The following is a 12963-nucleotide window of genomic DNA, read 5'->3' on the forward strand; positions in this document are numbered from 1 at the left end:
GACGAGGGATGTGTGATATTTGTACGCCGCATGCAGGACATTGTCAGGAGTGAAACGTGGCAAGGAGAGTCCTGCCTGTGGCAGGCTCTCTGCAGCTCTTTGCTCTCTTACATGGCTGGAGGGTGAACTTGGGCCTTCTGGTTCTCCCTTGCCCTTCTCTGTGCTGTTTCAAAGCAAACACTTTGTTGACAGTGTAACGCGGCACTTAGCAACACACGTGCTGTAGCCCGGTTATTTTTCACCAGCCAGCTCTTCTGCTTTATACAGCACTTAAGTAACAATTTCACAGCCATTACCAGCCCGCAGTAATGACATGGGCTGAAAGCTAAGCGCTAAGTGGTTGTAAACTACAAAAAGTGGGAGAAGCTGAAACAGACACTTTGATAAATGAAAAAGGACACTGCCTGCATTTTAATTGGCCGAGTTGAAGCCTCTTTTATCACTAGAGTAAACACAGTGGGTTTTGGATCATGAGATAGAATTGGGAATCACTATCTTTATGTACTTAGGAAATGTATTTGCTTGATTTCAGGTGTGATGTATTGATTCTGGGAGTTCCTTCTGTGATTTTTTTTCTTTCTGCTTTCCCCTGCTTTTTACCCCCTCAGCACTGATAGAGATTTCAGGGATTTTGGACTCCTGAGGGCTTTGTTTGCCATGATTGATTTAGAGTAAGGAGTAAGCTACTTACAAGGCTCAGAACAGTGCTCCAGAGGTAAATAACCAGTGGAAACAGCTATGAAAATGTTGAGTTGGATAGACTCACTGCTTGAAAAAAATAAAAAAATAAGAAAAAATAAAGTTGGAATGTTTAATAGGTCTTTTCTTTCCTCCTGCTTATGCAAGTGGAATCTGGCCCAAAGTAAAGTGATGGGTACAAAATGCTCAAACAACTTTCCTGTCTGCTGCCCAGCCATAGTATTTTAAACAAACTTAGTGTGTTGTACTTAACCGAGCAAATACATGAAAAACCTTTGTCATCAGCCTTGTATGCATATAGCTGTTGAGAAATGTTGCTAGGCTGAACTGTGGCTGAACCAAGAGGCTGTCTCATGAGCACTCTCAAGAGCAGCTGAAAGGTCGAAGACCCAGCTTGCCCTGTGACAGCCCAGAAATTCAATAAAGCAGATTTGCAAGAAAGTAATTGAGCCCTGACAGCAGTCATAGTGTTTTCATCTCAGGTATCTTCAGTTTTATCTGTTAACAAATAACATACCTTCAGTTATTATTAACCCTGTTTCATCCAGGCCATTCTTTGGTAATTGCAAAGTGCTACTGCCATTGTAAATTGGGTGAATAAAATTCTGAAATCCCCCACAAGTAGCAAACACAGTATCAAGACAAACTACAGGAAAATGTATTTCCCTGAATCATGGAATTGCTGTTTTAATACTAAATTTAGAAGTATTTTTAACTGATTCTTCTAAAAAAAAAGTTACTGACCTCTAATTCTGTAGAAAACAACAATCTTGTGTTATTGTTTTCAACAAAATTAAAGGTTTGGGTTTTATTGAATGACCAAATTAGACCTTATCAAAAGCTCTTCTAAGAAATGCTGATCCATAGGCTGCAATTACCCTAAGGAGTATACACAAGGATCTACATTTGTTTTGAAACAAATGAAACTGAGAAATCAGTACTGGATGGCAGTCACTGAATAATGTGAATGTCAAGAATAAACAGACCCAGCTTTTCTTTCTGTTTTTGCGTCCATTCTGCTGCTAGTTTACATCATCTTTCTGGCATTTAAAGGAATCCAGACAAAATGTAAGAGGATGGTATGATTTATTGTGTCTGTTTGTATACTAATTTTAGTCTGTTTTATAATGATTTTTAAATGATAAACAAGAAAATTCATCAGTTTTCAATGTGTAGCTGAACTTAGCAGCACTGAGATCCTGCACATCTTTCTCAATTAAAAAAGTTATTGCATATATGACATCAGAGCAAGGCAGAGTATGCTACCTTCTAAGCTCTAAGGCTGCTTTTTTCTTGATTTCCTACCATTTTTGCTAATAAAATATGTTAAAAGCACACCTGTTGTGTAGTCAGTATAACCTTTTGTGTGTTTTTATGTGGTAATTGTAACTTACTAATTGCTCCTAAAGTACAGTTATGGATTTATTTATTTATTTATTTATTTATTTTATTATGTAAGGCTGTTTGGATTTCCTGCACGTCATTTTTTTCTGCCCAGCGAATATGTCCAGGAAAATTCAAGTGCTTAAAATCTTTGTCCAGGATTTCCAGAATTCTCCCTGCAGGATCAGTTTTCCTACATGTGTTCCAAGCAGGCTTCATGCTATGTAGAAATCCTAGGTATGCTTATGTGCAGACCATGGGGACAGCATGTTGATTATTCATCAAATGTGCTGTCTTCTGCATTCATGGTCAACACCTACACAGCAAACCCAAGGGGCCAAACTTTCAGCACGAGCTCAAGGCACATGTGCCTTTGTGAAATGAGATCAGTCAATGGCTCTCATCACTGCAGTCTCTGTCTGTGAGTGATACAGTTATTGCCCTGTGTCAGAACAAAGACATCGGGGCAGTTGCCCTTTCAAATACATATGCTCAGCACAGTGGAATCTTCTCATCAGCCATAATCAGCTAATGGAGACAATGAACACATTGAAGAGCAAGAAGTTTGAGTTTCTTAATCACAGCCAGCCTAACGTGGAAGGATTTGAGCTCTCTATAAGTACAATAAAGGAGGCTGTAGTGAGGTGGGGGTTGGTCTATTCTCCCATGTGCCTGGTGACAAGAACGGGCTAAAGTTGCACCAGGGGTGTTTTAGGTTGGATATTAGGAAGAACTTCTTTACCGAGAGGGTTGTGAGGCATTGGAATAGGGTGCCCAGGGAAGTGGTGGAGTCGCCATCCCTGGAGGTCTTTAAAAGACGTTTAGGTGTTGAACTTAGTGATATGGTTTAGTGTAGGACTTATTAGTGTTAGGTCAGAGGTTGGACTCGATGATCTTGAAGTCTCTTCCAACCTAGACAATTCTGTGATTCTGTGATTTGAGCCACTCTCATTTCCCTGTCAAGTGGGAACCATTTTTCTCTCACGAATCTTAGTTCACACCCAGCAGTTTTCCTTTCTAGAGGTGGAACAGAAAGGTGGGACCAGATACTGGTCACTAGGACCAGACAGAACCCCATGCTGATCTATGTTTCATGCAGATTGTCTGGCCTTTTCCCATCTCCCTTTCTTTCTGTAAGATGCCAGGAATGCAGTTTAATTTCCACTCTGCTTTGACCACTAATTTCTCATCCTGAGGGACATTCTTGTTCTAGGAACAGTAACTGCACCTGCTTAAAATACATTTTGTAAAATTAGCATAGAAACAGCCTGAACACAAATTGGCAGGCCTTCACATAGTAATTCTTCCAGGTGTGCTAAGAAAATTACAGCCACTGCTGTTGAATTAGTAGTAGAAGAAATGAGATATAACCTTTTTTGTCCAAGACAGTTGAAGGAATACTTTGCCTTTTTATCTTGAAAATGTCTGTGGATGTTGTCCTTCAAAGATTTCACAGGTAACATCATGTGGAGGCAGAGATGGTAGTGCTTGTTTTTACTGATATTAGCATCTCTGCATGGCAACAGCTGTTTATACAAAAATCAACCTTTTTGTTGTCCTCCCTCCCCTGGAACTGAGAACTTGCCATAACACTGAATGGATTTTGTGTATGAGACTTTAAGCAAATATAATTAAACTGTCATTTCCTGACAGCTCATATATGAGGCTCTTTGACCACAGTGGACTTTTTGTTTTTGTAAACAATTTTGCAAACCAAAAGTTAACAACACCAGGAACTCCTAATTCATAAAATTGGCTGACATTATACAGTCCTGGAATAATTCAGTAGTGCCTTAAGATATTTAGTTAAAGAAAAGGAGAAAAAGAATTAGGGATTATAACATCAGCTAGGAGGAAATAAAACAGATATTTCAAAATATGGTTATAGTTCCTCTTCTCCACTGATTATTCAAAACCAGAAGTATTGAGCTAATACACGAGAGTCAGAAGAGTACTTTTCTGTAGGAGCCAGTCAAATCTTCAAGACTGTAACATTTTGTCATGCACGGAAATAGACGTCCAAAGAAACCACTCACTTTTAGAAAAATAAGAATATTTATAAGTGTTTTTAGGATCAGAGCTGATAGAACAGTTAAACTCAACAGTACTGAAAGAAAATGAAGATATTTTGTGGAATTGGAAAGATGATGAATTTTGAAGCAAAGATATATCTTTGAGTCATCCAGAGTGCTGCTTGGGGAAAGTGGGGAGTAGATTTTGCTTGTAACCTGGGACCTGGTTCTCAGCTCCTCACTCTATATCCTCACTGGTATTAACTCTAGCAAAAATCCGATTTCATTTTTAGACGGAAGTGGTATGTTCCTCTCCAATAAGGTAACTTCTAGTCAAAAGAAAGCATTAACACAGTGATGCCTATAGACTGGATGATGGAAGAGTAGAGTGAGAGGTAATCTCCAGAATACATCTACCCCATAATTTAGACATGGCTAAAGAAGTATTTACCATTAGTACAGTAAGATCTTTTTTTTTTTTTCTGTGTATCATTTCTTTTTAAATGTGGAACTCTTAATTAATTTTCTCTTCTCTATTCCTTGTAATCCTGTTGAACTCTAATGAGAAATAGCATTTACTGTGGGACGGTAATGAGAAACTGATGAAGAAAGAAGTAATAAATTGAGCTGACATTTTGTATCTAAAAGATGAAATATCCTGTTGTTCCTCCTAGGGCAAAGGTGAAGAAAGGTGTGAACATCTTCAGTGTAAGAGCCAGCAGCCCATACTTGTGGGATATCAGAGAGAGTGTGGATTATATGGGGAAATATGCACCAGCTGTTATTGTTTGCCAGAGGAAATCTGCTGCCTCTGAAAACAGGTAGGTCATTTCAAGTAGTCTGTCTTTTAAAAACTGATGGTTGTTTTTTCTTTTCAAAGCATTTTTGCCATGATTGTAAATTTTATTATAGTGTGTGATGAAAATGCTTTTGGAAAAACTGCGGCTGTCTTTGTTTTGTAGTGCATTGCAAATTCTACTACACGCACTTTGAACAAAAATGTTACTCAATCTTAATACTCAAAAGAAGTTAAAGCTAGCAGGAAATATTGTTTTCATATGCTATTTGGAAGAATATATTTCATATCTTAGCACTTGGTTGTGACTAGTTTAATCTCTTCAAATTATTTGCTGCCAGACATTATACCATGGCTAATTATAGGGCTGTTTGGGATATTTATTATTATTATTTTTTTGGCCAAAGATTTGCAGGGGAAGCTAAAACACATTCATACCATAAACCTCACATTTTTGTTTGTGAGATTTATATGAATTTTTAATCTGCAGAAGAGAATAGGTTTTCCATTTTACATTCCCATTGTGCAACCACTTAGATAGGATGTTGACCTCTTTCAAACAGCTGTCATCTGACAGGTGGATGTTCCTCTTCTAATCACAACTGAATGCTTTATTGGATAATTTTTATATCAGTTTCTGCTTGTCCACTGCTTCTGGCAATGGTATGTCAAATGCGTATTTATAAAGATCCAACAAACTACAAACGTATTGTGTTTGGTATTGCTGTTAGAGAACTTGCCATACAACACGGAAATTCCAATTTTGCTGTGATTTACTTCTGAAATCTAACAAAATCTTACAGAACCTACCAAGTCTAATAACTAGGAAGCTTCATGTCTTTGGAATCTGGGTATATGAAAAAAGAGAGGAAGGAAAAGAATTCCCTTCATAATCATAATATAAATCCCTTTCTCCTTACTAAAACTCAGTTTCTACACAACTTCTCTGATATAATAGTGGTACTTATATCATCTGTTGTCTTGTACCCGATTAAATTTTGTTTGTCAAAAAAGCAATGTGTATATATATATGCCAAGGTCACAGCTCTCTATTGTCTAGCAAAGCCTGTCAGATTCTTTAAAACCCCAGTTCACAACTATTCAAAGACGGTGTGGAATGGATATTTGATCAGAATCAAAGTTTTTATCAAAGGTGCACTTTCCATCACACTTTATCTTGTTGGCTCCATGGAGTGCACTTGCCTGATTTCTCCTATTCATCAGGAAAATATAACACAACATCATAGCTGTTTGAAGCTTGGCATCTTATTTCTCTTTAGTACTTATCATTCAGTAGCAAACCTTCAAAATGACCCCTTCTTCACAAACAGTATTATGTCAGCTTTCACATGGTGGTAGTGTTTGCTGTGTGCTTTCACATGCTGAATGGCTTGTGAAAGCCATAAGCATGGCTTCATGTTTATTAAAAGAAATGTGATCTAATGTACATTTTAGATTTTATTGGAAAGAAAATCAAGAGGTGACAAAATCAGAGACGTGTAATTCAGGTACAACTTTTGTTTTAACTTATTCCATGTTAGTTCTCCAGTTTAGATTTTGTGTTTTTTTTAAAAACTTTTGAAAACTTCTTCCTCATTGTTTGTAAACATGTAAAATATTTCAGTTCAGTATGTTGTTTTCCTCATTAAAATTTGTCATACTTTGCTATTCATTTTAAGAAGGAAGATCAAGCATTATGTGGGGAGAGTATGTTCAATACTTCATGGGAAACAATTTTTCTTTATCTAGACATGTTTGATGTCACTAGATATACACAATGAATAACAGTTAAATATTGATGTCTTTTATCAAATTGTTTACCTCTATAGTTTCTTTATAAATTCTACAAACTCCATTTGCATATTATTTAATTACTCTTAAAACTCAGAGATCTGATCACATGAATGCAAAGGTGGCAATGTTAATTAACTAGAGATTCAATGCTTTTGTGTTTCTGATAGTTTTACATGGTTCAGGAAATAGTGTTAATAAAGCTAACTTACTGTGACAGGTGTAATTTCATAGATTAAGGAGGCACTTGTGCAAGTGACAAATTTAACCAGGATGCCTGAGCATTTCTTTATCTCAGTTTGAAATATATCATTCATTTTATTTGGAGAGGTTTTGGCAGCAAAAGCTTATCATAACAGGATTAACATATAAATATTATCACAGCCAGCAGGGTGTTTTAGTATGAATATTAACAGCAAATATTATGAGTCTGTAGGAGAATAACTAATTAAGCCCATCTGTCAAATATGATTTGGAGTTCTCAGTGCCTTGCTTGCTATGGGCTTGTGACAGTATTCCAGATTAACAGTGAAGCAATTATAAACTTCTCCCCAATTCTTCTGATTTCATTCTAAGGTGATAATAATTTTGTAACACTAAATCCTGACCCATGAGATTATTAGATGGGCTTAATCTCTTCTGTTCTTTGAGAACTATCTTCCATTCCTCCATTTCCATGTAGACAACCAGAAGAAAACAAACAGAAAATCATGTGATGTAGATTAGCCAGTGGCTCAGAAATGTGACTTGGGAAAAAAATTCAAATGATCAAATCAGGGAGATACGTGTCATTATGTGTCATCCTTTACTTTTTTCTTTTTGATATTGGCTGCTGTTAATTTTCCTTGATACCTCATATAATGGGGCGAATAGAAGAAAAAGACAAGATTAAGACAGTACTGCATTTTAAGAATGTTTTCCTGCATTAGTGTAGTTCCTCAGTGTTTCTGAAGTTGGGCATCTCTGCTGTGCTAGTGAGTATTGATGAGAAAAAGAATTGTTAAAAGAGGAAGATCAGGGTTCCCACCTATTCTTCTGTGTTTCCTGTTTGAGTGAAAGCAAGCTGGAGGGGTGTGGGGTTGGTAGGTGTGGATTTGGAAAATTATTGAGGTGACTAAACGTGTAGTTTTACAGGATGTACCTAAACCAAAATTTTAATAACTTCAAAAAAAGCGTCTAAGAGATTTTCAGGGACCTCAGCTCCTTACCTGTAAAACATGATCGATAGCACTTTCCTATATCCGTAGCTGTGGAGACATTGAGCAAGATGCTCTTGATATGATATGATGATTAGTATCATATCTCGATATTTTATTAATGCATATCAAGATAATCTTAAAATATTTTATTAATGTGTATATTTTGGAGAACAAATGTTTGTTATTCCGTTGAGTATACACTATTGTTCTCCATGCTTGTGGGCAAATGAGACCGTTCATCCAAACAAGTACAAAACAGACAAAACTCATCACCAGGTAGAACCTTAGTGTCTGGATATGACTTTACTGTTTTATCTTCAATTGTAGTTGAACTTTATCACAGATACACTTTGCTCACCAATTTTCTTCCCCCATGCTCATTGTTGGAAATGTTACAAAGATAGCATTTCTTCTGAAGCTTTCTTGTTTGTGCTCTTGGTTTACAGTTCTATAGCATTAAAGCATTTATTGACTTTTACTGCCTGAAACTGGATGCTGGTCCTGCTATGGGGGTGGGGGTTCCTTTTGATTGTGAATTACAGGACTGCTTCAATCTGTGACAATATTGACGTGGTAGAAAACAACAGTATTTTCTGGGCTATATCCCTCATTTATTCTTGTGTCATTTTTTTCATGTTATGGTATGTTAGTGTTTATTTTTTTTTAACATTTCTATCATAAAAGAAATTAACTTGATATTAAATAAAACAGTGACAGGAAAACATACAGCATCATTCCCTTTGATTTTCCTGGACAATATAGTTTTTTTTTTTGTTTTTTTTTTTTTTTATGATTTTTATACCATTTACTTTAGTGCCCTATATTTCTCATTTTCAAATCTATTATGAGATCTCTTATTATGTAATTTAACAACTAGTTTTTGTGTTGTAACAGCAGTGATCTATTGCCTCATTCTCTTACTTGTTGCATCTATCAGTATGTTTGACAGACTCTCAAGCATGCTGTAATTCTAAAATGCTTCTGAACGCTTCTGTTTGTTGCAACAAAAGCAACAAATGTGACATATATATCAGCCTGATGGCCTCAATAATTGTATTGTGTGTCTTGCTGGTGCTCATAAAAATGCTTCATACACATAGTTGTATGTTTGTGAGCACCATTAATATTTTTTACCTTGTTTTTCATGTGGTCACACAACTTTACCAACTAGAGATACACTATTTTGTGGAGAGAAAAATGTCTACTCTGGAATTACAGAAACAATGCATGCTGAAGCAAAACTAAGTTGGTGTACTTTGCCCCATTGTGGTGTGAATCACATAAGCTCATAATGAGAAACTCATTGTTCGTCATGATGAAACTGTAGGAAGAAAAAGACTGTAGAAATCAAACACGCTTTCAGATGGGATATATACAGGTATGGAATTGAAAAAGCACGACAGAGAGTGGGACACTTCAAAATACAAAGCGATGTGAGAATTCTTGCTTAAAATTAGGAGCAGAAAAAAACCCTCTTTACTTTTTTTTGTTGTTGTTTATTATTATTATTGTAGGGGAGCAAATGATATGTGGTTTCAAAGTTACTTTCCAAGTAATGATTTTGCTCTAAAAACTGTCTATTCACTCAACATCAACAAAGTCAGGCAGATATAATTGTGGTGGTTTTACCATGCTGGGCAGCTAGACATCACAACCTCTTTCTCACTCCCCCTCTTCACATTAATTTGATTCTGAAATAGTGGAGTTTAATTCCATTTACACTTCCCAGTCATCTAGCATCTAGATAATGATTAGCTATAAAGGCATTTGTCCTGGGTAGCCTCGGAGTTTCATACTGTTTCATATTTCTAAGAACTTGTGTGTTGTGATGATGTGATAGCACTAAATATCTTAGAAGTCATGTTTATATTTCACATATTTGAAAGCAATTAGTCAAAAAAATTCTATTCCTCATTTCTCGTTTTAAAACTTAAATGTGTACTCTGAGAGAGAACTCTTTGAGATGTTGAGGCAAAATAGATTTGTGTGAACCAAGCCTCAAGGCATCTTTCTTTTACATGCTGACCCACTTCTTCACTTTTAAAAGGAAAGCCATTTTATTTATTTATCAAGAAATGCAGATTCTCTCTTTAAGTCATCCTACTCAATGCAGATTAAAAAGGTTATTAAGTTATCATCTTGAAGCAAATCAAAAGAAATGAGAAAAGTGAATGTGAGTGAATGAGAAATGAAAAAACCAGCAGCTATTAGATAAAGACATTACTAGGGGATTTTTTCACCTGTTTCTTTGAAAGAGACTCATTCATTTAAAAACAAAAAGATTGCAGGAAGCAGTTCAAAGACATGTGGATAGTCTCTTGTCATCTTAGAGGTGGAGTTTGTTTCTATACCTCTGACATTTAGATGAAGGAAATACCACAGGGCAACTCAGCTGTCATTGTGAAAAAGATTATTGCCTTTAATCTCAGCTGAATTTTAGGGTTCTCCTTAGAAAATAAGTTAATTCCTGTGTTCCTTTGTGAGCATAATTTTTATTGGAAATGGGAAAAAGTGACAAATACCATTGAATTGCCTATGTTGTCTCTTGAAGTAGTTTGAAAACATAAAATTCCCTCATTCAGGTATTATCCTTCTGAAATATTAATGTACAGTTATATACCACTTAACATCCCTGAACTGTTTACAGCTGTTGATATACAGAGCTACATCATTGCTCTATCATCATAAGGAAAGTGATAGAGGTGAAGTACCTGTGAAATCTAACTTGACATGACTTAACAGTTCACAACTACTGTCTGAAAAGTCAGGAAAGTAAAGGAGACTGCAGTATCTGTACCTTTTTATGCCTCTATGAATCTCTCCATCACCTACAACATTTTTTGTGATGAATGGGAAAAAGTCAGACATCTCCTCTTTAGAAGAGTACTTGATCAGCAGACAGATATTATAAGGGCTTTTATTCTACTTTGTGGTGAAGTGCAAAGAATAAAAATATGCCAAAATGTTTTAGGGCACAGGCGGGATTTACTACAGTACAGCTGTTTGCTGCTTTATATTTGCATATATATATATATATATGCTTTTATATTTTCAATGCGGTGTGTGAAGAATAGCTGTTATATAGTGCATCACGTTTCCAAAATATGTTGAGTATTTTCTCCTGACCTTTACTGATCCTGCCTGTGTTATGAGTAACTTAAAAGGATAATTGAAGCTTTAGTACATAGCCATCACGTCCTTAGTTTCTAGAGATTGTATTTGGGTCAAAAGAAATTAGCGACAGACAGACACCTTTTTCAGTGGCAGCCCAGACTTGGCAGATTTTGTAGGGCTCGAATTTGGAAGCAGAGAGTTGGGATCGGTGTTGCTGTTATGCTAGGTCACTACACACACCAGGGAGGGCTGGTGTTACAAACCGTCAGCAGTCATTGTGTGTGTGGGAATAATGATACAAATCATGAAAAAATATATAGTCAACTGATCAAAGACATCATGTTAATTTGAGAAGGCTTTGCACTAGCTCCAATTTGTATTAGAATCTGTGGTCGTTTTCTAACGCATTACTATATTTGGCTCTTCTTTTGTGATAAACTATCCCAGATGGAAAATAAGTCCAGTTAATAATTACAGAGACTTTCAGACTGGCCTCTTAATGGTGTAACTGGTCACAGGCCAGTGACCATTCACTGACTATCCACCATCCTCAGTATAAATACCTCATCCAACTCTCCTGTCCACTCTACGCTGTCCAGCTATTTGTAACCAAAAACCCTGGGAAGAAATTTTAAATCTTCTACACTCTCGCAGGAGAAGAAAACCTGTGAAAGTGATGCTAAGTTTGAGTTGAACTAGTTCTCCCAACTCATATCAGCTGTGATTGCAGGGCAGAGCTCTGAACAGAAGGCATTTTGGCTGCAGGAAGAGTGCTTGTAAGGAGGGATGAATTTATTTTCTTGTCATAGCTCATCTGAAGGCAGCAGGGTTTATCCCCTTTGTATTTCTTTATTACATTTTATTACTTTATATATAGAGAGAGAAGAGCAATAATGGAAAGGATCCAAATACTGATGCATGTTCCATAGTTAACAAATGACACCAAAACTGTACTTGCAATGAGTACTCAATACTCCTGTGTTCGTGAGCTTATCTAGGAGTTTGAGAAAAGGTGTGATATCTTCATCACCAATTACCAGTTTTGGTAGCTCAAAAGATGAAGGTTGGTTGAATGAGCCTGGGAAGTCCTGGAAGAAACTCTGATGATCCCTGTATCTATATAACTGAAGACTATTATAATGCATACATGGGGAAAGCAGGATTACATTTGGGGGATTTTAAGAAATTGTCAAGACACAAAGTTCTCTATGATGCACTGGTAATTAGGCTGTTTTCTCTGATATGTAGTACTTTCCATAAAATGAGGTTCACTGGCGTTGTGATCAGCATGACTTTGCTAAAATGCCAGGATTTGTCTATAGGGAGTCTTCTGAAGTTGCTGCAGTTGTTGAGATTACATGAACTGTCTGTAAAATCTGCAAACAATAAGTAAAGTTAGGTGTTTAATGCTCTTTCATTAAGAGTTCTTGGCGTGAGGATATGAGAATCAAATAGTTTGAGGGAAGTGAAGCCTAAGTAACTTGCTGACAGACAACATGGCTTGCTCACAGATACATTTGTTCCTAGTCCCCTCTTCTCTCTCTTTCTGGTGCTTTATGCATATTTCTCCCACCTCCCTTGTAGAGGAGATACCCTCCTTTCTGTACAGTGTTGGAGTACCTAAAAGACATTCTCAACAGTCTGAATAAACCTCATGCATATTTAGCATCTTTATGTTGTTGTTATCCGGTATGATAAATGTAATTTTAAACCCAAGGAGGAACGATTTCCCTTAAGAATCTTAGGGATTCATCATTATCATGATGAAGGCTCCCCAGTAAAGTAGTCACTGCATGAAGCCTGTCTGAATTTAAGAAGTGATTGGATTGTGCACTTAGTCACATGGTCTAAACTTTTGGGTAGACCTGTGCGGTGCCAGGAGTTGGACTTGGTGATCCTTACGGGTCCCTTCCAACTCAGGATATTCTATGGTTCTATGATTATGCTTGCTCTGTGTTTTTGGTACTTA

The 12963-nt window shown here is 36.6% G+C and overlaps 1 protein-coding gene across 7 annotated transcripts in view; it reads left to right on the forward strand.

The window, feature by feature from the left end:
• The window catches only part of TMEM132D (transmembrane protein 132D), a 327315-nt gene that overhangs the window by 172767 nt on the left and 141585 nt on the right, over window positions 1-12963 (forward strand). For all 7 annotated transcript variants that reach the window (XM_072024466.1, XM_072024470.1, XM_005018068.5 and 4 more), the window contains one exon: window positions 4769-4915. In XM_072024466.1, coding sequence (XP_071880567.1) covers window positions 4769-4915 — 147 coding nt within the window. The remainder of the gene's footprint in view (window positions 1-4768; window positions 4916-12963) is intronic.

Source organism: Anas platyrhynchos, chromosome 16, assembly GCF_047663525.1.
Source record: "Anas platyrhynchos isolate ZD024472 breed Pekin duck chromosome 16, IASCAAS_PekinDuck_T2T, whole genome shotgun sequence".
In the NCBI taxonomy this organism is placed as follows: Eukaryota; Metazoa; Chordata; class Aves; order Anseriformes; family Anatidae; genus Anas; species Anas platyrhynchos.